The sequence below is a fragment of the Schistocerca piceifrons genome, chromosome X (genome assembly GCF_021461385.2).
Source record: "Schistocerca piceifrons isolate TAMUIC-IGC-003096 chromosome X, iqSchPice1.1, whole genome shotgun sequence".
NCBI classification, from domain to species: domain Eukaryota; kingdom Metazoa; phylum Arthropoda; class Insecta; order Orthoptera; family Acrididae; genus Schistocerca; species Schistocerca piceifrons.
In genome coordinates this window covers 843,077,751-843,103,436 of record NC_060149.1, presented here as the reverse complement: position 1 = coordinate 843,103,436, position 25,686 = coordinate 843,077,751, and the positions used below count along the sequence as shown (strand labels likewise).

At 37.1% G+C, this 25,686-nt stretch overlaps 1 protein-coding gene across 6 annotated transcripts in view; it reads right to left on the bottom strand.

Annotated features, from left to right (window-relative positions):
- Positions 1-17,338, bottom strand: part of LOC124723223 (serine-arginine protein 55-like) — a 33,724-nt gene extending 16,386 nt beyond the window's left edge. Inside the window, exons 1-9 of one of the 6 annotated variants that reach the window (XM_047248411.1) lie at positions 17,158-17,338; positions 9,652-9,775; positions 8,598-8,668; positions 8,272-8,373; positions 7,580-7,606; positions 5,120-5,189; positions 4,139-4,212; positions 3,860-4,054; positions 244-378 (exon numbers count right to left, since the gene is read on the bottom strand). In XM_047248411.1, coding sequence (XP_047104367.1) covers positions 244-378; positions 3,860-4,054; positions 4,139-4,212; positions 5,120-5,189; positions 7,580-7,606; positions 8,272-8,373; positions 8,598-8,668; positions 9,652-9,774 — 797 coding nt within the window. In that variant the 5' untranslated portion in view covers position 9,775; positions 17,158-17,338. Of the gene's footprint in view, positions 1-243; positions 379-3,859; positions 4,055-4,138; positions 4,213-5,119; positions 5,190-7,579; positions 7,607-8,133; positions 8,242-8,271; positions 8,374-8,597; positions 8,669-9,486; positions 9,614-9,651; positions 9,776-17,157 lie in introns of all 6 variants that reach the window. The other 5 variants (XM_047248409.1, XM_047248410.1, XM_047248408.1 and 2 more) reach the window with 5 other exon arrangements.
- Between the last annotated feature and the right edge of the window lie 8,348 nt (positions 17,339-25,686).

Here is a 25,686-nt window from a genome sequence, read left to right as displayed (position 1 = left end):
CCTGTAATTATTTCCACACCACCTCTAACAGTGTGTGTTAACTAACACTTTATCATAGTACCAACAGCAGTGAGCAGAATAATAATTCACATCAGTTAATAAAGCTTACCTAGTCCTCAACAGGCTGGCCATCGTGAACATTACATGGTACACAAGAAAGAATGATCAACTACCATACAATTAAGCATTCAAATTAAGTATTATATTCAATGAAACAGTAAAAGTTTCATGATAAACACTAACTTTGAGCGTGATCTTGACTTTGACCGGGACTTTGATTTTGAGCGTGATCTTGACTTTGAACGAGATGGCGATTTGTAACGACCAACAGACTTCGATTTAGAATGACTCCTTGAACGACTACCACGGCTCCTGGATCTGTAACAAAGGAATTACAAATTTTAATAAACATTTGCAAATAATACATTCACAATTAACAGTTTCAGTATTATACACTGGCAGGACATGTTGTACAGAAAGAATCATGTGTCTCATAGCTCGTGTTACTAAACTTGAACAGCATGAGCTCAGGTATGGTATGGCATAAATGCTAATTTATGATTTTGCTGTGATGATACACTTTCACAATCTCAAAATTTTAAAACATACTGGTACGAACTGAGACCAGTATTACTAAGTTCTGGATCAGGTTTAGAGTGCCACTGCTGTGGCGACACACATCAGAGATGTTTCAAAAGTATTAATTTTAGGGCTAAAGACACAGATGCCTAAATGACCACAGAAGACTTCAATTAAAAACTATTTTTGTACTTTAAAAATGTTCCACTTACATAGGAAAATTCCAGGAGAGCATGCTATATTCTTTAAATGGTGTTAGGACCAGAACAGCTTCTTACACGTAACATCATATATTCAGTTAAAAAAGTCACAGCATTATTTCCTGTGTGATGCCAATGAGACCACCATTAACTTTCCTGACTTGAATATAATGGGTCAGGCAAAAAATTAAACAAAAGTTTCTCGAATACCTCATTAGGCAGGGTTAGCACAATTTTCTTGAAGTTTGTGAGGAACAAGTCTATTATCTCTATCTGTCCCTTCAGCTATGTGGACATTTGGTGGCAATGTTTAGAGAATACTCACAGGTGATACAGGAACTGAATTAAGTATAGCAAAGCAAATGTTGAACTGTTTCTTTCCAGAGGAAAATCCATGCACACTATCCTGGTTCAATTCTCGCACCACGATAGAGATTAGTGTCTGTGGTGTGGAGAAACATCTGAAAGCACTAAATTATAAAGTTACAAGGTGTGATGGAATCCCTACTACATTCTATATAGACTTTAGGTCTTTCTCAAAAACCCTTTTAATCATAACATACTACAGATCCCTCGAACAACAAGTGTGCCAAGCACTTTGAAGACTGCACGTATTCACATCTGTCTTCTTTAGCAGAAGTGATCCACATAATCACTGTCCAATAAATTTCACACTGATCCGTTTTAGACTCTCAGAACATACCCTAAGTTCAAATGTAATGAGATATCTAACAGAGTGGCTTCCTCCACACAACCAATGTTGATTCAGTAAATATCTCTAAAGTGAAACTCAATCCACACTTTTCTCATATGATATCATGAAAGCAATGGATCAAGGCAAGCAGGCAGATGGGTATTTCTCCACAACCGAAAAGCATTAGGCTACCACGCAAGCATTTTAATGGAAGTGTGATTATGTGAACTGTCAAACTAAATTTGTTTGTGGACTGAGGATTTATTGGTAAGGAGCATGCTATCCAGGATGGAGAGTCATCAATAGATGAGAGACCTTCAGATGTGTACCATGGTAGTGTACTGAGACCTTTCCAGATATTAATGATTTTGCAGACGATTATAAACCTCAGACACTTCACTGATGATGCAGTCATCTTTAACGTAGTACTGTAAAAAAGAGAGAGAGAGAGAGAGAGAGAGAGAGAGAGAGAGAGAGAGAGAGGCTTCACAAATGTTCAGTCAGTATCTATAAGATTTCAAAGTGGTGCAAGGATTGGCAACTTGCCTTAAATGTTCAAAGTGTAAAATCATGTGCTTTACAAACTGAAGCTACCTAGTACCTTATGACTTCAGTAGAAATAAGGGACAACTGTAACCAATCAACCCTTCCTAATAACCAGGTAACAGTTTGTATGGATACGAGGAGCAATGATCACATTGCCTTCGTAGTAGGTAAAGCAGGTGGTAGACTTCAGTTCACTGGTACTACACTGGGAAAATTTTAACTGCCTATAAATGAGATAGCTAACAAAACACTCCTGTGTTCCATCTCATGCTACTTACATATGTGGAACCCATATGAAACCAAAAAAAAGGGGAATAATGAATGTATAGAACTTGGGATAGCACAAATGGTCACAGGTTTATGATGCAAAAAGACGGACAAAGATACCCAACTCTGGCTGTCTTTTTGTATCATAATTCAACAAGAGTTGCTGTGCCATTACGTCCCGCATGCTGGAAGTATATGGTCACAGGTTTGATCAAACAATGAGTGTGTGTCACAGAGATGCTAAAAAACCTGAACTGGTACAGGAATGAAAATGCTAACCAGCCTATGAACATCTACCTCACATTTCAAGGACCATTTTTACAGAAGGAATCTAAGAACATACTACAGTCCTGTATCACTCCTGTAACGACCACAATGACCAGATTAGACTAACTACAGCATGCAAATACACATTTATGCAATCTTTCTTTCTGTGCTCAATAGGAAAGTCAAATGCAAAGAACCCCTAATAAGTGATAAAACATTGAGTACCCTGTGCTATACACATCCCAGTAGTTTGTGGAGTGCAAGTGTACATATTTAGCTCTTACACAGCAAATATCTTTCTCCAATATACAAAATTGCAAATTAAATGAACTTTTGTTTGCAACTCCATATAGGTTGCAGTACAGCCTTCATCAGATCGTATCATTTGGGTTTCAATGGATATACCAAAAAAAATTTCAAATATCTTATGAATTTTAGTGATTCTGAGTAGCAAACTATGAAAGAAAGTTGTAATGGCAAAAACATATGCCTGCAGTGAAACATTTGTAGCTCAAATTAACTGGAAGAGGGAAGTTATGCATTTCTGGGGATTTGCTACTTAAACGAAACAAAGAAAATTTCCTTCAATTAGATTTACTAAAGAATGATTAGCAATACAGTAAGATGATTCACATTTGCTTCAATGGTTAATTTCTGGATGACCCCAATATTGTCACTTTGATTAACCCAAGCCATTTGCCTTTCGGGATTTTGAAAGCCATGTAACACCATTACCGTACTCCCCAAGTTTCATGTGATACAGCTGTCATTGGAAACATCCACATTATTCATGCCTTCAGAATACCATATTCACCCAAGTACAGACTGCTCGCTTGATTAAGGAACTATCAAGCGCAGCATATTACTATGGGACTGACCTACAACTGTATGATTAGGCTGTGGCAAGTTAAAACTTGCCAACACACTGGCAATGGTACAAGGTCTGATGAACTGATACAGTAAATCTGTGTGTATCAGATATGTTCCGTAACCAGTGGTTGTTGTCTAATCAGAACTGATTTTGCCCCCTGTTCATTCAGATGTTCAAAATATTTATACAGGTTGTTGGCTGTGAAGTTGCGCAACATCAGTTCTGCCTTCCCGCAGAATGCAAAAGATGTATTGGCCAACTGCTCATTGTCTATCACTGAATTTACTAGTTTTGATGAATATTACCACTGAGTAAGAACACAGTTCACAATCGAAAAACAAGATGCACACAAAGAAGACAATTCCTCTGCAATGAGAGTAGTCTCCCTGTTGAGTTAAGGCAGTAATGGGCCAATTTAAAATGTTATTTACTTACCTTGAACGAGTCCTGCTGCGACGACGTGATCTGGAACGCGAAGGAGACCTAGACCGCGAACTAGACGAACGGGACCGTCTGCCTCTACTCGAATGTGTATCTTCAATTAGACGGATACGACGGCCATTAAGTTCTGTGTCATCTAACTTTTGAAGTGCATTCCTCATGTCAGAATATGACGCAAACTCGACCACCCTGCAAAATAATCCAACATTACATACTGCAACTTATTTTTAAATTAACTCATGTAAACATTTTGTCACTCCAATTTGTACATACCCTTCATTTCGACGCTGTTTGTGAGCATCAGCGTATGTAACTTCTCCAGCCTGTCTCATAAAATCCTTCAGATCCTGTAATAGATAATGTGAACTAAGTAGTAAGAATCCAAGTATTACCAGAATACACAGTAAACAATCCTTCAAATATACAGCAGTAAATAATGTGCTAAACCAAAACATGAGGTACTGGAATGTAGTTCGAATTTCAGGGGAGACAATTGTGTACGGATTCTGAGTAGTGAGATTAAGTACCATAGCAGCAGTAGTATGGCCAATTGTGTTCAATAACCTTCTGCACACACTATCAAACACTGGAAAACATTTATGAAATATTTCACTTTTACGGTGAATGGTGATCTATGCCCTGTTACTCACATTCCATTCCACACCTGTCAACTGCCTTAAATTCCAGGCGTTATACATACAAAACATGAATACCTATTAATCCCACTGAACTATTATGCATCCACTCTTCTGTATACTCTTTAGTAAGAGCCCTTCAATGAGCAAAAATAAATAAAAAATAAAAAACACACAGCTTGAGATAGAAGTGAATATTTGTTTGTTTTATGTCCTTTCTCCTACTTCAAACATTAAGTGAAGGTTTAAGATATTTTAAGTGCAAGCAATAGAAAACTATAATAGTGCTGGCACATATGTTTATCACTTCACATGTATTCAATGTCCTGTTGTTGAACAGTTCTATATTTCTTACAGCACATTTGGGGATTTGATCTCTCCCTTCATGAAAGATAATCCTCCAATTAAACCACCACCACCACTTAATTTAAATTTCCACTTATTACAAGCTTTATACCATCCTTAATGCAGCTAATACAGTAACTACACTTCCAAAAACACACTTCATATATGGTCTGAATAAACAGCGAAAATTTTAAATCTAGCTCTGTGAGCACAGGTTAGCCCTGACAAAATTTCATTTTAACGTCTTTGGTTTAAAACATTAAAATTATCATACCTGCCAGCTTATTCTGCTAGAAAGATTTTCCACAATCAAGCGATACTCAGTTCTTGTTGGTGGTCCATACCTAGAAGTAAAAGCAACCCTGTGCATGCAATGATTCAAGGAAGTACATAATATTTAAAAAGATACAACAATTAATATTTTACATATATACTGGAATCCCCCTATTTTTACAAATACTGAAACTACATCTCATGAAAACTAAAACTGTAATACTATGTGGACACTTTAACATGGCAGTTTCATGTGAAGGTGGTTTTAATTATGGTTGCACAAGATAGAGGTTGCACCTGAACTACCACATTTACTACATTGTTCACCTAAGCAACCAACTGCACAGCAGCCATTACCAAATGCTTTAAGCACTCTGCTTTGCTTCGGCCTGCTTGTTTTTTCTTATCTTGAAAAGAGAGAAATGAGTAATCTTGTTCCATAATGGGTATCAGTGTGACTCAACACTAGAAAGAACTGGTGATCCCTTTGACCATGTCAGTTGTGCATTCGCAGAAGCACAAATCCAAGGTGTACACTGCTAGCCCTATGGTAGTGAGATGGAGCTTGTTCCCCTGCACCTCTCCTCTCCCCTTGTACATTAGATTTTCTCACCTGTTTACAATCACGGCTGACTTCCATGTTGTAGTGTCCACATGACATTTTTCATATTAATTAATGATGCCTATAGAATGCTATGAAACGGAACACAGGGTTGGGGTGTATTCTCCAGGAAGTGGCTAAAAGGCAATTCAACAATACACTGTATTGTAGAAAGTAAAGAAGCTTAGGATTTAATATCCTGACAATGAGATAATTGCAGACTGAGCATAGGTTCATTATCTCAGTATTAGTCAAGGATATTGGCCATGTCTTCTAATGAACCATCCAGCTTTAGCCTTCAATGATTTAGGGAAACCATGAAAAACCTAAATGTGGATGGCTGGATAGTGATCTGAACTGCAAACCTCCCAATTACCATGTACTAATACTGTACCAAAAGCTGTTATTTTGATATTGTTTTATTAGGCCACCAGTTTTAACAGCCAATCGCATCTTCTCCATGCATAAGACAGCGCACTAACATATTGAATCTGGTTCCGTAAAAACCCGAACTTCACAAGGAAGTGTGCTCTTCACACATACTTGTTAAGTTCAGGTATCTACAAAACCAGATATGAATGTTGGTGCCTTGTCTTACACATGCCCGAGTGCTGCTTGGTGTTGTTCACGAGACATGTCTGAAGACAACATGACTGGAACATTGAAACTGTCTGCCTAATAAAACAATATCAAAATAACGACTAATGGTACACTATTATTAAATTTCATCAACCAGCCACTGTCTCACATTATTAAGCCCAAAATGGAGTTACATTTTCCCTAATACAAGTCCAGTGTCTTGCCCCTGCACCATTCACATCACCACAATAATGAAACATATTACAGTGTTGATGCAGCTTATCATACAGTGCACTAAATAATTTTTAAAAAAAAAGACTGTTTTTCATAAACAGAATGCTCCCACTGAGCCAAACCCTGTTATGTCTCCAGATAATTTCACTTCAATTTTTAGTTCACAGGTCACCACATGGAGACCAACAGACCGAAAGTAAACCAAAATCTTGTTCTACTGAAGGATGATATGGGGCAAAAAGTACCAATGATACCATCGTCCTTCCTAATTCCAAATCTCCCAATTTTACAACTGGTCATTTGACATGGGGTATGTTGAAAGAATTAAAAAGTTTCTGGCTCATTTTGTAGCATATACTCTGAATTTTGCGATAGGCCCTCCACAAAGTGATTATATATATATATCCCAGCAAAAAATGTTTATCTTTTTGCTATTGTACTCAGTCCTCACCTACAGACGAACTGGTTTTAGAAGTTTTGGTTCCTAACTTCCTCCCTCTATTCTTACTAGGAACTGCTGGTTATGTCTTGGATTTGGTCAATTCTGTTGTTACCGTGAATACAGTAAACCTTACACCTTCTCTGAGCTACACATACTAAAACCTTTCATGTGAACAATTTGCATTTTCAGTGTTTAATTGTGACAACACAGCAGAAAAGGTATGGTTATCAAACAACTTGACACCTTTTCATCTGTGCAATTAGCTCCTGTGTTAACACCCCTGTATCAACTGTACTGTTAAAGAAACATTTGTTTAAAAACACACACACACACACACACACACACACACACACACACACACACACACACACCTCCCTTATGTAAAGCGGCAACATTTTATCCATTAACACCAAATACGTTATTCTCTTGCACTCAATCCTTAAATTTCATTCTTTATTGGCTTACAAAACATAGCAATATATGGAAATAAAATCAGTTCAAAATACACCACCTAATGGAATGAGCTGAATGATGATTTGTGACAATGTAAATGAACCCAAAAATAACAAACAGTATCTGTATTAATATGAAAAGAATAAACATACCTGTCATGATAATAGACATCCATATCCCTGAAACAAATGAAGTCATAAGCTCAGTGACTTCCACAAACAAGACACTCCCTCATGCCTTATTTTATGTAACCGAAAACCCTCAATTACTACATTATATACTACAGAGATCATTATCTTAAGTTTTCACACTGTTATAATTAGTACTGAACAGCACAAACTCAGTTTCCAAACATGTTTAATGACCTCAAAATTTTTTAGGAAATGTAAAGGCATAAAAAGGAGTGCCTTGCCCTCTCACTTTGCATAAATCTGCAGCTATTTAACACCTGTCAATACAATAACAAATGTTCGATTCCATGAATTCATGCTTTCAGTCTGCTTATTCTGTGGGAGTATTAACTATAAATTTATGATAAGTAAGTATCTGTAATTAATGATGGCCTATGAAAGGTAAATGCTTATTCCTTTGAAATAATGAAAGGGGTGCTACTCACCAGTTATCTTTTTACAAAACAAAAGTCACCATGGTGGGTGAGGAAAAACTGTGACAGTAATATCAATGAAACGACACCCTAACCGCTTACTTGGCCCGATCGCGGCTCCGCCTTCGCGGGGGAGGGCCTCGACTTCTACTCCAATCTCGCCACATGTCACTCCCGCGCGGTGTACCACGCGCTTTCTCTACAGAGACTCTGCAACAACAAGCAATAATATCGGCTTACTTGTCCATCCACGATGAACGCCGACGTGTGTAGCCTCCCATTCCACCACCATAGAGACGAGGTTCTCCTCTTGCTGTACCACGGGCGTGCTCAACAATCACCCTGAAATCAAAAGAGTTGTCACTTCACCGTGGGCCAGTGGGCCACATCCACAGGGCACCAGACATCAACGCATCAGGCTAAGAGGCTAAAAAACCTGTTAAGAAAAGCAGGAACACAGACAAAAACATAAAATCATCACATCTCATTACATTCACAATCTGAAAAGAATGTTAGTTTTTCAATTTCTTAACTAAATTATACATTCAGATAAAATAAATGCTTACCTTTCTCCAAGTAATTCCTTTCCATTCAATTCATACACAGCATCATCAGCATCACGGTAATCATCAAATTCCTGGAACAGAAGAAATAACTCACTATATCCAAATAACTATCAGATTACAGAATTTCTGGGGAAAATAAACATTGGGAGTAATTTTCCTAGTCCTCAGAATTTGAAAACAATCATTTTTTTTTCTTCAAGTACACTGCAGTAAAAACTTCTAACAATTATCTGAATTCACACAAGCTATTAAGTACATGTAGTAATGATTCAGTAATAAAATTTCTTGAAATCTGGTAACTACTTTCCCTGCAATTATCAAAACTTTCAGCAAAAGTCTATTTTCCTCCTTTAAGGAAGGGCGAAGTCTACATTACAAAGTACTCAACAAAATTAAAACCATGTAGCCATATCACAGTGAAGTCCACATTAAATTCCTTGTCTAACAGAAAGCTCACTACAACCACTACAAAATTTGCATCTCTTGAGAATATTTCCACAGTTTAAAATGTACAAAGTAGACAGATGAGCCACTATTACAATATGTGCTGAAACTGGAGCAATAAGTGTACTGAAATCTTCACAACCCTCAACAGTTTTGTCTTCTGACTAAATGAGAAAAATGGGAATGACAATTACCGAGAAAACACTACTCCACTATAATGCTGTTGATATATAACAAATTAACTTTTTCAATACAAAAATTTGAATCAGATCCATGAATCAGACATCTATAATAAAACACAGTCATGATCTGGCAATGGCAAACCGCTACAGAAATATCTGACAAAATGAACACAAATTCTTGACCTCTACAAAAATCCAGAATTCTTGGAAATGTTTCCAGTAAATTCAACCTACACCAAGTATGACTATCAATTAATACTTACACAAAATCCATAGCCATTCTTGAGGAGAATTTCACGAATTCGACCATAACCTTTGAAAAATCGTTCGAGGTCCTTCTGCCTGACACCATATGGAAGTCCTCCGACATATACCCTTGTGCCTACCATGCTGCAATAAAACGGAATTCAAATTTAAATCACACTTACCACAAACGCAAATCCATTCTTCATTGCGATTTCCTTGATTCTACCATATTTCCGGAAGAACTTCTCAAGGTCGTGTTCTCGAACGCGGTATGTTAATCCTCCAATGAAAACTCTGGTTCCCATTCTTAAACGAAACAAGAGACCTGTCACATCAATGTCCAAAAACCAAGAACTTTCCTACAACTCCAAGTGAAAATCGTGGGCCATTCCACGTCAGATGTAATACAACAAAGCTTGGTAACGATAAGTTAAATCTCACTGTAAGTACTAATTTTGCACAAAAATTGGGAAAGAAATTACGTTCTCTTGCAAGTTAGTATCAAGATAGAACCAACTCCTAGGGCACAAAGATAGTGCAAGGAAATGCACATTGGTTAATAATTATAATACATCCAAGAAAAATTATTACATCGAACCTATTATTGGCTACCATAAATAGAAAATAACTGAACAAACTTTAGTGTGGAGGTAGGTTCTCAAAATTTTAATTATGAGTTATGGTTCTTCAGTGATGACACCACACACTCACAGGTACACCCAATTCTTAAACTAAACAATAAAAGCATAGTACGATTCACAACACTAGGGTAGTAACGAAAAAATTTGCACTGTCTTTACTGTTCGCTCCACAGTTTGAAAACTGATTCTAGTGCCACCCATCCAATTTATATATGAATGACTACTGATGCAAAATGATAATTCATAAATTATTATTATTATTATTATTATTATTTACTTTCTCCAGTTCAAAGATCTTCAGAGGATCTCCTGCTTACCTAATATTAGAAAAATATATACAAGATTAAATAAAAGTATTCAAGAGTTTAAAATTCTGCAATTTTAAAAACTGCACAAATATGAGCTTGCTGCTTTGACATTTTAAATGACAAAACCTTGCATTCGCTGAGCATGGAATGGCCCAATATTTTCCAATTAAATAAAGATGCAATTAAATGTGACAACTTCATCTTATTTTTGAACAGCAGTTCACAGATTTTCTGTTCAAGTGTGTGTTCATATTTAAAGCAAAACATAAGAATTTATAATTACACTAACAAAAGAATTCATCTTGTATACAAGCTTTCCTTGAAGCAGTACCAGAATGTAACTATCAGCAAGCAGCTTATTCTAGTATGTATACAAGATATATATTAGAAAAGAAGAACAATGTTCAATTTAAATAATTAACCGAATCTTTCCAATATAACTGGGAGGGTAGTTACACCAACATTTTGTAGTGAAACTCATCTCTGCTTTGCAAATTAAGATGACAGGACAGAAAGGCACTTATAAACATAGCTGAGTTACATTTTATACAACTCCAGTCATCTGACAACTTACAAAAATTGAAGTAACGATTGCCACGTTCAAGATACTGCGCCAAAATTAACTTAAGACCACTAAATTGAGCAAATGTAAAAGGTTCTAATTTGATGACAGTTTTAACAATTATAAATATGACTAATTTAGTAATTATCAGACTAATCAAATAGTAATCCATTAAATTTTATATAATATTCTATGGTAACTGCACTGTTGCAAGGGGGGGGAAAAAAAACACACACACACACACACACACACACACACACACACACACACACACACACACACACACACACACACCTCAAGTCATATTCAAACTGTGGCAAATATAAACCAGGACACCTCCAGATAGAAGGAGGGATGGAGGAGGGGGGGGGGGAGACTGGATTTCAAATTTTGTTGCTCGTCAACTAAATGGCTAGCACAACAAGTTATAAGAAGTCACAAATACACTTAGGAAATAGCAGCAGAAATTACTTTTCCCATTACGGTAAAATTGAAATAATGATGTTTAGTGTGTGAAACACAAAAAACTAAATGACTAAAATAAGAAAGCATTTGGAAATTAATTTCAAACATGAAATCAGAAAAAAAATTCAACATTTTCACATGTACCAATAACATGTGAAAATAAGATCATATGCTAATTTTAAACTGATGCTCACCTAAGAAAGTATGGCCCCCAGAGCAAATTTACACTGAATTTACTAAGTAGATAAATGTCAGGGTGGCTCAAAAGAATGGGAAATTCTGTGAAGCATTATAGCAATGCAGCGAGATACGTGGTGCCAAATGGCAGAGAATGCTGCTTGCTCTATCTTGCCATTCAGCAAACAGTAAACATGGAGCAATGGAACATTGTGCACCATCCCTCTGCAGTGAAAGCCTTTTACAAGTATCGAAGTCTGGACACCGCACACAGAGAATTTCAGTGTTATTTCAACACTGGACGACATGGTCATGTTCCCTCGATGCATGTAATTACACCTGTGTTCAAAATTTTGAACCACTGAAGAAACAATCGCAGAGAGACCCCAACCTGCTCATACGGTGAGCAATATCCAGACTGTGCAAACTGCTTTGGTAACAAGCCCACAGTGCTCCGTTCGACATCACACAGGGTCTCTACAGTTGCATCGTTTGAGTGTTCAACATATACTGAAAGTGGTTTTAAAGTCCCCTCTGTACCAGCTGCCGATCATTCAGCAACTTCAACCTAACAATCTGCTAATGCACAGACAATATGCTGAACACATGCTAGCAAAAGTGCACAATCACTACAATTTCATTAACAACACGTTGATGTCAGATGAAGCTCACTTCCACCTCAGTGGCTTTGTCAATGGACAGAATTTTCAGTACTGGTCTCAGTAAAATCCGTGTCAGCTACATGAGCATATATTGTCCAGCAGCAAGGTTACTGCACTGTGCGAGGGTACCACAAAGAACTTAAAGCAAGAATACGAGATTAAACCTCTAGGATTCCTATTGAAATATTAGGTCGAACCATGCATAATGTTTCTATCAGGCTTATAGAAACTAGCTGAGCTCTATGGACTAAATTCTCCAATTACAAAATCCATATTGAAAGAAAGAAAATTTTTAAAAAGGTAGACCCTGCAATTCACGTAAGTGCCTGGCAAAGGGTTCATCAAACCACTTTCAGACCATTTCTCTTCTGTTACATTCTCTAATAGTACGCGAGAATAAATGAATGCTTACGTCTATCCATATGAGCTCTGATTTATTTTATTACAATTATCATTTCTCCCTAAACAGGTGGGCACCAGCAAAATATTTTCACATTTTGGAGAAAAATCACTCCAAGAAACGCAAAATGCCCTTGTTTCAATTATTGCCACTCCAATTCATATCAATGGCACTCTTTCCACGCTTTCACGATAATACAAAACAAGCTGCCCTTTTTTGAAATTTTTTGATGTCCTTTGTCAATCCTATCTGATGCGGATCCCCCTGAGCATAACACTACAAAAGAGGAAGGATCAGCGTAGTGCAGGCAGCCTCTTTAGCAGACATGTTGCATTTTCAAAGTGTTCTGCCAATAAATCACAGCCCATGGTGCAATTCCCACACACCGTTATCTATGTAATGTTTAAATTTAAACTCATTCATAACTGTAATCCCCAAATTATTTAGTTGAATTCACAACCTTTACATTTGTGTGATTTATTGTATAATGGAAATACAGCAGATTACTTTTAGCACTTATGTGGATGACTTCGCTCTTCATTATTTAAGAGTCAAAGTTTTCACACCATTCAGATATCTCATTTAGATTTTTGGCAAATGGTTTTGACCATCTGATGACTTTACAGGACAGTAAATGGCAGCATGATCTGCAACCAATCTAAGAGGGCTGCTCTGTCTCCTAAATCACTTATATAGGTCAGGAACAGAGCCTGCAACACTTCAAAGGTGAACACTAGATAGCACTTGTTTCACTCTACAACTTCCTGTCAATTACTACAAATTATAACCTTTCTTATAGGAAATCTCGATTCCAGTCACAACTGAGATGATACTTCCTAGGCACGTAGTTTGATTAGAAATTGCATGTGTGGATAGAGATCAAACACCTTCCGGAAATCCAGAAACATGGAATCAATCTGAGATTCTCTGTTGTTAGCATTCATTACTTCAAGAGAATAAATAGCTGTGTTTCACTAGAACATTTTCTGAATCTGTGCTATCTGTCAATAGATCACTTTCCTTGAGGTAATTCATAATGTTGGAACAGTATATGCTTCAAAGCCCTATAACAAACTGACATCTGTGTTATGGGTCTGTAACAGATTATTCTATTCCCTTTCTTGAGTACTGGCATGACCTGTTCAAATTTCTAGTCTTTACGTATAGTTTTTCCGACAAGCAAGTCGTCATATTTGACTGCCAAGAATGGAGCTATTGCATCATACTCTTAAAGGGACTTAACTGATGTACAATCTGGACCAGAAGGCTTTCTTTTATTAAGTGATTTACGCTGCTTAGCAACATAGAGGATATCAACTACGTTGCTCATGTCTGCAGCTGTTCTTGATTCACACTCTGGAATATTTATTTCAACTTCTTTTAAGAGATTTTGGGAAACCAAGTTGAGAAATTCTGTTTTTGTGGCACTGTCATCAGTAACGTTTCCATTGCCATCACAAAGTGAAGGTAGCAATGTGTTCGGCCACTCCTGTACTTTTAGTATGACCCAGAATCTTTCTCGATTTTCAACTAAATTTCAAGATAGTTTTTTTGTGGAAGTATTTAAGCATCTTATACTGAAGTAGATGATGAATTTTGACCTCTTGTAAATCACTACCAATCCTGGTGATTTTGCATTCTTATAAATTGGGAATGCTTTTTTCGTTGCTTCAGCAACAGCGATCTGACCTGTTTTGTGTACTACGGAGGATCAATACCATCTTTAATTTATTCAGTATAAATCTCTCAACTGCCATTGATACTCTCTCTGAATTTCAACCACAGATAGCCTACGCTTTCACAGTTAGTTAGGGAGGAGTGGAGACTCTTAGGAGGGGCACCAATTATGTTTCATTTTTAAATAAATATATTCTAGGTTTATTTTTGGTGTATTTGGATGTTGTATCAATCACACTACAGCAACATTGTTGTCACTAATCCCTGTGTCCATCATGATGCAACCTATTTGCTCAGGATTATTTGCAGCTAAGACAAAGTGTGTTTTTCTGACCACTGATACTTCAACATGGCTCCATTCACTGATTGCTCAAAATAATCTTCTGAGGAAGCACTTAGTACAATTCTGGACAATGTTTTCTGCCTACCACCAACTTTAAAAATGTATTTTCACCAGCATGTCGACAGTAGATTAAAGGCATCAAAAACTACAATTGTTTGAGTGGTATACCTAAATGAAATGAGAAGTCTTCTTTGAATTGTTGAACGTATTTTCCCAGAGACCCTGGACTGCCCAGTCCACGCATCACAGCCTCCTCTACCCATGAACCTGTCCCATTTGTAAGAGACCCCAGACTTATTTACACAGAACACACCAACCTATGGCACAAGTCAAGGCGTCTGCCGCCTACACAGTTTCACAACTGTGCGAGTCTCTGACTCAGACCCTTCACTCGGCTCTGTCCAATATTGGTCCTGTTGACAACACTACAGATGGTGAGTTCTGCCTTCATCTCACAAGCAAGACTAGCTGCCTTTACTGCTTTAGATAGGCACCACAAACCAGATAATTTCTTCTGATTCAAAGTGACACATTAGTACCAGCAAGAGCAACCAACTGCAGCTGGGTGCACTCTGTGCATCAGGTAAGGTTGTTTCCATATCTGAGGTGTGTTCACAGACAAATGTGAGGGCTTACGTTATGTGACACCATCAATAATATCAATGTTTTGTGAAGTGGCTACTGTCATAGAACCTGACCCTTGGCAGTAGATTTCAACAGGGGTGGTTCTAATTTAACCAAAAGATTCGGTTTTTAAACCCCATTTTTAAAAATGAAAATCAAACTATTTAATTGTGAAAATGTAATTAACATATGAAAGTTACACAATTAACCGTACACAAATTAAGAAGAACCAGCATATTTATTGAAGCCTACTATCTACTGTCCCAAGAATTCATTTTGATAATACTGGGTTTTAAACTTTCTTGCAACACAAGAAACATAGCTAACAAACATTTACACTTCCAGAAAAAACTAACTATCTAAAATCTTAAGGAGTGTGATATAAAATTTACTGCTTTTTGGAAGCATGCAAATTTATAGATCATTAATTTCTTCAGTCTTTTCTCTTCTAAATCATTTCATAATTTTGACTGAACAAGCCTGTAGGTGCAGACAATTCTCTCAATGTAGAATGTAGGAAGTGCTGAGGGGGCAAAAAAAAAGATGCTCATTAAGTAATTGTGAGACTGGGTTAGTGTTTTGAAGGAAAAATTTAATTATTTAATCATCAATACAAAAAATTCAATAAAACAATTTTACCCCTGATTGGAGTAGACAAATTTTCATTGTGACATGCCCAGTTCCAGACTAACAGTACTAATCCAAATATAAATTCTGTATTGAAAGGTGCTAATAATCCAAATCCAAACTGCTGAGGTTACGACAAAAGAAGCTTAACTGTACTAATATGCATTCCATCATGCATGTCTCAATGATTACATCACTCTGGTCATATATGGCACTCATAAAAATAAAATTAATTTAATTATTGCAATATTTTCATCTTCCTGTCCCACCAGTTAAGCCCACCTCTCTAATCAAATATGAACACCTACAACAAATTCATATGAAAGAGGGGATACAAAAGTCAACGTGCAATACACCATTATGTTGGGCACATATCTGTTAACTTTACACATGAAATTTTAACAATTAATAACATGGGCATCGATTTTTCTAAAGCTACTACCGAAAAGTGAAACATTATTGCTGCTCATCAATAAAAATCACTAAGTTTGGTCAGGAGGGATGCTTCATTTACTTCCACACCACCTACTTCATTGCGTTTTAAAGTCTGTACTTTTGCTACTGTTCTGGTGGGTTTTCTTCTAAGCTTAAGCTTTCAAAAACAGGCACCCAGTAACTGACATCCACATGAAATGCAGTTCTATGGTACGTTAATTGCGACTTACGTACAAGAATATGAAGGCGACTGGAATTAAGACATAATTTACCCATTAATCTCTAAATGAACTACAACAAATGAAAAATGCCAACTTAATTCTATGACGAATTGTTTACCCTTTGTGGTCTGTGTAACCGGTAGCTTGCTGGAAAGTCTTTTCTCTCTTGCTAGCGTTACAGCTCTAAATTAAACGTGGGAATAATCACGCACGGCTGTTAATGAAGTGATATTTGAATGTTTGCTTCAAACATAATTGCAAAATGTCTTCACTTGTTTTATTTATTTTGTATCTTAATGACGAGAGTTCAAGCTTTCGAAAGTGAGGCTTATTTACTTTGGAATGAAACTATGAAACACAGAATGACCTCACTTTACGTATAGAACAATTTAAAAAGAAAATTCATTAAATGTTTTTGCAAACTAAAAATACACACTCCCCATAACTTTATGGAGAACTTAAAAGATAAATTTGCCTCCAAACAAATCTTAGCATCAATCTTCTAACGCCAAAATTGAGCCCATTCAATAGGCCGAATGCACTTACTTCAGAGTTAGCCTGCAATCTTCAATCAATATGTTGGAACTTGCAGACCAAGGGAACAAATCAATTACCTTTACAAACTAATAAGCTTTAAGTCTATCGTATTCTATAACAACTCCAATCACTACACACGAATGGCTCGTCGAAAAAGCTTCATCCAAACGTCGGGGATACCAACACTAACTGCACGAACATTCGATCAAAGTTCTTAACTTCCGTTTCAAGATGAAATCCCCCTCCACAGTTTCTACTAAAGATTTGAAAGACTTCGGCAGCTATCCAAGGGCGCACAGACTAATAAGATAGTACAACGAAACCCAACTGGCCCTAATCAACTTTAGAAATTTGGTATAATGAGCCATCATGTTTTAAATTAAGTAAGTTATCATATAGGGTACTGAGTAAATGGCAACGTTGCGTAGAAGTGGCAAACCGGCAATTGCTAGTTGCTAGTTCTGAAGATTCAATATGGCTACCACCGGCATTTGTAGTTGTTTTTCATGATTATTGTTACTTCATAAGCGAATATGCACTGCTGTGAATGGAAACGATATAAAATGAACTCTATAAATCATGTCTGTATAAACTGCTTAAGAACCACACATAACAAATTGTTCGCCATGATTTATCAGTATCTCGAAATAAAAGTTTGCTAACAAACACTAACCAGTTGCTCTAGTCATGGGCAGTGACTATTCTCAAGACATGCATAGTTTTAATGGCGTTAAACATTCTGGCAAGAGAAACTGTGACTATTTCCTGAAGAGAAGAAGATGAAGTTCAAACTAGACCTCTGTAACCGTCGCGTAGTTCTGTTTTTGTTGCACATTATTTTGTGATAGGGAATTGCTCAGAAGAGATGACATGCTAGCGCGTTTCACAGTGGTTCTGAAGCAACGGCTTCGAACCTTTGCCCAAAAAAATAATCAACTTGGTGGTTTGAAGTAATGAGATGAGCACCACTTTCTTTCTATAAAGGCAGATTGTACATCTGTATGATGACGTCCAAACCACGGAATTCCTTGGTAAAATCAACACTTCACAATCTTCATTACTTCACGAAACTTTGAGCGTTTGACGTTATAGTGAATCAGTTCTCAACGCCCCTCTAACGACTATCTTTATTCGCTAACAGATAAACCACGAATTACCATGGAAAACGAGACGATGAGACGTAGAATATTGATACTACTGTCAACTTGAATTTTTATTGGGTAATCGTTTGTCTCTCATGAATTGAAACTCGATAAATTACTGTAGAAATGATAGCACCCAGGTGCTGGAATCCGTCCATATGAGGTATATAATCTCCCTCGTCCATGCAAAATTCGATCTAGCATCCCATCACAAGTATTCATAACACATTAAACCCCGTTTTACAAATGAAACGAAAAGATGTTAGGGAAATCTAAGTAAAATTACTGCTCACCTTGATTACTCATATTTCCAGCCTTCATTCATTATTGTGTATTGTGATGTACTACATGTATTCGTACAAGTGATAGCGCCTAAATTTTGACGACTGCCATATGTTTTAAGGCGATAACTCAAGTATTTCTCAGCAACATTTGAAAATGGAACTGTAGGTATGAAATCAGTCGTGTTAATGAACAAGTTGTAGAAAGGAGCAATAAGTGGGGAAAAAAAAAAATAAATCCAAAAACCGACTGAAGATTGAAACATAGATCATTGGGTTTGTAGACCTAGCAGCCTGATAATTGTGTAAGGTTACATTTTGTCCTTAGTTGAAATTAAGTGAAGCTTTAAACATCTGATTTCATTGCAGTGTGGACCGTGAAAATCGGCTGACTTCATCTGGTAAATAAACATGTAAATTGTAGCTGCATAACAATTGAAAAAGCAGGGTTATTACAGGAGGTAGTGCTTGATGACCTAATTCTACTCGATTGATCTCCCTTTTTATCTCCTGCCTCTTTTGTTATGAATTGTTCTTGAGTATGTAACTCTCATGTATGTAATACAGTCTGTTATAATAAAGAAATACGAGGAAAAACAAAACTCATCTTCAGTTGAGTGACGTCCTAGACACAGAAATCCTTAACAGCACAAATGCATTACCAGCTTTTGAAAATTTTGATCATTATTATAGCATTTCATTGTTAGTATGTTACAGTATGAGAGCAAGTTAGCATTTTCGATATTATATTGATCGTTTTAACTGATATGCTGCTTCTGTTATTCTGAACTGCATATGTGTATACAATTTATTTTAATTTTATGTTTTTCAAATAATGTATGTCCAGTTGGCAAGTGATTCACTTGGTTTTAGGGTAAGACAAAAAATACATTTTCCAAAGATTATTGCAGTTACTGTTAAAAGGCACATGAAATACAAAATAAAAACTGTTTGATCACCAGTTGTACAGAAGAGGAGATAATTAACACAATGCTATTAAAATTATGAATGCAAATTGAAAAAAATGAGACAATTAGTAGATATTTAAAATAAAATAGAGACATTGTAAAATTAAAGGACAGTGAGTGTGCATAAATATTGAATGACAATTAATAGATTATATGGAGTAGCATTAGATTGTGTTGTATTAAATAATTGTGTGTATTACAGTTGAAAGTGTGCTGACATAAGGTTGTCCCAAATTAGGAAACAAAGTTCATGAGCTAGATAGCTAGTTTCACATTCCATGAATAATTTGCTTGATAAATGGTAATGATGTGGAATGAGCCATTTTACATTCACATTACAGATAAATTACTAAAGATGGTTGCAATATGAACATTTATAAGGTAAAATTTGCTAAAAACAGCCTTGATAGCATAAATATTTTATTTAAACTGGTGACCAGTTTCGATCTATTGCACTTGGATCAGTTTGAGACCTTGTACTCTGTGATGGTGAGAGGAGCTGGACTGGCTGAGCAGACTGCTGTAGAGAGATATAATCAATGCAGATGACTACGTCTCTCTAGAGCAGCCTCCTCAGCCAGTCCAGCTCCTGTCACCATTATGGGGTACAAGATCTGAAGATGATCTAAGTAGAACAGATCAAAACCAGTCACCAGTTTAAAGGAAGTATTAATGCGATCAATACTGCTTTTAGCAAATTTTATTGATATACCAGAGATTACTGTTTTTCTAGAACAATGTTCCAGAAAACAAAGAAGTTGTTTTTAATAAATATACAGATGTGTGTTACTAATTCCTATTCACCACCTTTTAAACATTACAGTAGCAGAAATTGTTCTACGGAATAGGAGTTTTAAAGGAGAAACTTTTTCAGTTTGTTTTCAGATTTTACTTTGCTGTCCGTCAGTTATTTTAAATCACTGGATAAGTGGTCACAAATTTTAGTTGCAGCATTGTGCAGCCCTTTGTGGGCTAGAGACAACCTTAATGGGGAGTAATGAATGTCTTTTTTTTCTGGCATTGTAATTAACTTACGTACAGCATTGTTTCTTCAGAACTGCAGTGGATTATTTACAGCAAACTTCATGAAGGAATAAATAAACTGTAAAGTAATAGAACACTCAACTTCTTAGATACATGTCTACAAGATGATCTTTGGTGTGCACCATTTCATTATACAGTGATCAGTCACAACATTATGACCACCTACCTAATAGCTGGTATGTCCACCTTTGGCATTGATAAGAGCAATGATGCATCATGGCATGGAAGCAATGAGGCATTGGTAGATTCTTGGAGGGAGTTGACACCACATGTCAACAAACAAGTCACTTAATTCCTGTAAATTCCAGGGAGGGGGGACAATGAGCTCTGCTGCCTTGTTCAGTCACATTCCAGATGTGTTCGATTGGATGATTGTCATGGAGGGGTGTATGAGGTCTGCAACCAGTGTATGATACCCCTTGTCTGTCATGGTTCCTTGGTCGAGCTCCACTGGACCCATGGATGCCCAAGTGAATGTTCCACAGAAGTTCATGGAGGTGCTGCCAGCTTGTCTCCTGTCCCACAGTACAGGTGTCAAGGAGTTGTCCCTCTGGAAGACAACATATTCACACTCTCCCATCTGCATAATGAAGAAGGTATCAGGATTCATCAGACCATGCAATATACTGCCACTGCACCAATGTTCAGTGCCAGTGGTCATGTGCGCATTTCAATCATAGTTGCCAATGCCATTGTGCTAACATTGGCTGCGAAGGCCCATCGTTGGGAGTGTTTGGTGCATTGTGTGTTCAGACACTTTTGTACTCTGCCCAGCATTAAATTCTGATGTTAGTTCCACCAAAATTCACTGCCTGTTCTGTTTTACCAGTCTGCCCAGCCTATGACGCCCAACATCTGTAGTGAGGGGTGGCCGCCCAACTACACTATTTCTGGATGTGTTTTCACCTTGGTTTCACCACATGTTGAAGACACTCAGAACAGCACTTCTTGAACACCTGACAACTTGTGCAGTTTCCAAAATGCTCGTGTCGAGCCTCCGAGCTATCACTGTCTACCATCAGTCAAACTCAGATAGATTGCATGCCTTCCCCATTCTACCCACGGACATCGTGCTCACTGATATTATGTTGAATCCTGCTTAGTCGTTGAATGTGGGGTGTCTAGGAAACCTGCTTTCTCGGCTCACTAGACAACATTCAAACAAACCATATTAATGGGTTTTTATTACAATAAGATCAATGACAATGCTCAACTTTGAGAAGTACATAGATGTGTCACAAGCAAAAGGTGACATGAAAAATAATCAATGTCCTTCAGTATAACGATTCCGATACAAGTGAAGTAATACAGTGGATGCTTCTATCCAGGCCTCTGGTCTTGACGCTTTTGTAGAACTGGGTCATGGTCAGTCGCCATGCTGCTTATGCCCTCTTCGTATAGAGGCTGTTGCCGTCGTGTTGTCATCCTGGAGAGGGGTCGGTCAGCATGCAATTGGCTGACATCTTCTTCACAGCCCTCTCTGCTCCCTCATTTCCAACTGGCATGCCAGCACTTAACTTTGTGCTGTAACGAATTACATGCACTATGCATGTGTCTGATTAACAGTCATTCCTTACCAGGTGATGATGCTATAACCTGGATGGGTTGATATCGATAGTAGGTTGGTAGTCCCAATGTTCCAGCTGATAAATGTATTACTGCAGATGGTACAGAGCTGCAGATTTAACAAAAATTGAAATAAATTATTTCTGTTGGTTTAGATATTCATTTACAGTGGATTTTTCTATCAGGAACTACTTAAGAAGGTGTTTAAATTTTGACATTTCATTGGCAACAGATTTAATTTAAGGAGGGAGAATATTAAGCACTTTTGTGCTGGTGTAATGCACTCCATCCTGTACCGTGCTAAGGTTCTTTAGTGCACAGTGTAAGTCAATCTATCTCCTTGTATTGTTATTGTGAGATGAGATGTTCTATTTGTATACAGACTAATTGTTACAGATAAAGCACATAACCGAGTATATATATAGGGATATTGTTTCCAGGATTCCTAATTTTCCAAACAGGGTTCCATATGAATATCTGGGGGAACCTTGCATATGATTCTAATTACTCTCTTTTGACTGGTAAAAATGTTTGTTATTTTTGGCTGCCACCTCCCCCCCGGAATATAATGCCATAAGACAGTAGTGAGTGGAAGTAGCTGAAGCATGCAGTTTTGACAGCATTAGTGTCACAAACAGAAGTAATGACACTGATAACATAAGAGGTTGAAATGACTTTTTTAAAGATGAAGAATCATCAGTGCACATAGTATAATTGTCAATATGCACAGCAGAAACTTAGATGATTCCACACTCATTAGCTCTTGATCATTACATGTAATGCTAACCTGTCCTTGCAATTTTGTGCTTGGTTGGAAATGCATGAAGTGTATTTTGTCTGCATTTAGAGAGAGTCAATTTGAGTCAAAACACTTTTGAACATCACCAAATACAGATCTTTGTTTACTTTAATGGCCATGTCGTCAGCAAAAAGTGTAAAATGTGTGTCACATGAAAAGATCATCAATAAAGGTAAACAAGAGAGCCCTATGGGATTCCACCGTTCACAGTGCCCCACTTAGATGATACAGGTGTTCCAGCTGTGATATTCAACAAAATCTTCCACTTTCTGTCATTCAGATATGATTTGTTTGACATCCTGGCTGACCCACTAAACCCATAAAACTCCGTCTTCCTTATAAGAATCTCATATTTGAAAAGGCTTTGGATGCTTTACAAAGTATTGCAATGAAAGACATTATTCTATTAATGGATTTTAAGTTTTGGTTGTAAATGAGAATATGGCCTGTTCACTTGATAAGCTGTGTTGGAAACCAAACTGTTTTTTATTCAGTGAGTTGTGGTTGCTGAGGTGGTTAATTAGACTGCTATGAAGAAGTTTTTCTTGAATTTCTGAGAAGCATGTTAGAAGGGAAATTCGATGGTAATTAATTACTTCCACATTATGACCCTTTTTATACAGTGGTTTTGATGATGATATAGTTTCATCAGGAGAGTTACTTGTCACGGTGATTCATTAAAGATATGGCACAGTATCCAATTTATATGATAACAACAGTAATTAGAGATTTTGATGGATATGTTATCAATACCAGTAGAGATTTTATTTTTCATTTCCCTAATTACCCTGTCAGTTTCATTTACTGTGATAGGACACATTTGATGTGGATAACATTTGAGAGGCCTATTTTTTGAAGCAGAGCCATAGCCTCATCAACAGAGCTCGAAACAAGGAAGTAAAATCTCTTAAAAATGGGTTACACTTACCATCTACATTTTTAACATTGTAGACTCAGCCGCAATTGATGTCCAATAAGAAATTTCTGAAGCTTGTAAGATGTTCAGTATTGATACATCTAAATGTTTTAGGGCTACAGACACTGACTTGTATGGTATATTGGGTAACACCCCTGATTATAAATAATTGGGCGTGATGGTCAGAATGGCCATTTAAAATTTGCTCTACTGTTGTGTTGGGGCTTCTGATTGTGTCAGTGGTGATGTTATCAATGGAAGACTTACAGCTTACTTGTTCAGATGACCTATTGAGTGATATGGTGCAGTGGTATGATTCTGGACACACGTTCAGTAGGACAGCAGTTCAGATCCACATTCAGATATACCGATTTCGGTTCCCCATAATTTCCCTGTATTGCTTGAGGCAAATGCTGAAGTAATTCCTTTTGAAAAAGATGTAGCTAATTTTCTTTCCCAATCTGATCATGTGGTCCATCTCTGATGACATCATCATAAATGGTATGTTAAACTTCTTTCCTTTCTCCGAATTTTTTATCCCAAGTTACCTGCAATGTTGCACTCTGGTTCAGATTCCACATTAAAATTTAGACTATAATACTACTCTGAAACCTTAAGAGGGCCTAATGTGGTTCTTGATGGACACAAATTTGACTGAGAGGCATAACAGAACACAAAATTCAAGGATTTCTTCCCAGTAGTGACAGAAAACACATGAACTAAAAATAAACACTCAAATACAGATGCACTAAATTTATTCAGGAAGGCACTGCAGGCATCATTAACAAATATCATTTTCAGCACACTACCAGAAAAGAGATTGCAAACAGTGAATGACTGACAACTATTAAATCTTTAGACTATGAGGATACAACCAGCAAAGAGCTAAACTCATTTGAAATTATTAAGTCAAACTGATCATACACCTCTATTAATCTTATTCTACCACCACTGACTGTCTCTTCCTCAAAAGATTTAACTGTTTCTTTTGCACTTTTGCTACCAATGTGGCCATGGAAATTGCCCTCCTGACTCGTTCCACAACATTTTAATTAAAAAAAAAAATTCAAATGGTCTATGGAACATATAACTAATCAGCCAGCCTTCAGTATGAAGCAGAGATGCCAGTGTACTGAAAACCTCCTAGCGTTTCTGAACATTATTGGTACTTGTACACGAGTTATCAAAACTCTGTAGTATCATAGTTCAGGGTAGATCGTTGTCAAACTTTTCCTGACTGACTCATAATTGCCAATGTTCTTTGTGAACTTGGCTTACAGAGCTATGGACACAGCAGCTTTTGTCCTTTTATCTTCACTGACTCCACTAAAAATGTACATTATCTCCTTTCCTTTGCCTATTATTTCCCATTTTCTTTGTTTCATTCAAAACCTTAGTGTCAACCTTATAATTTTCTGCTCTTTTGTACTCAGACCTTGCATGTTCTTACATTCATAGCTCATAGTCCTTTCCCTTCCCCTAAACTGTCTTTTTCCCTGCATGTGAATACATCCATAGCTCATAGTACTTTCCCTTCCTGTTGGTTGTCTCTGCTTTTTATCCACGTGTTTCAGAGCCTTCTGACTGCATCTTTTTTTCGGGTCAGTAGTTCTGTGAAGGTTGGGAGTGTAGGCTGATCATTTCAATCTTAACCTGGAGGACCAGAATTAACAGACAGGGTTTGGCTTCCCCACACTTATGTAAGTTGGAGGGCCCTGTACCGTTACTGCACAGTACGTAAATTACCCTCAACAGCAGTTAGAGGTGTCCAGTGTTATTTATACATAACACTGGCTCAAAACATGGCTGACTGTCTGCTTGC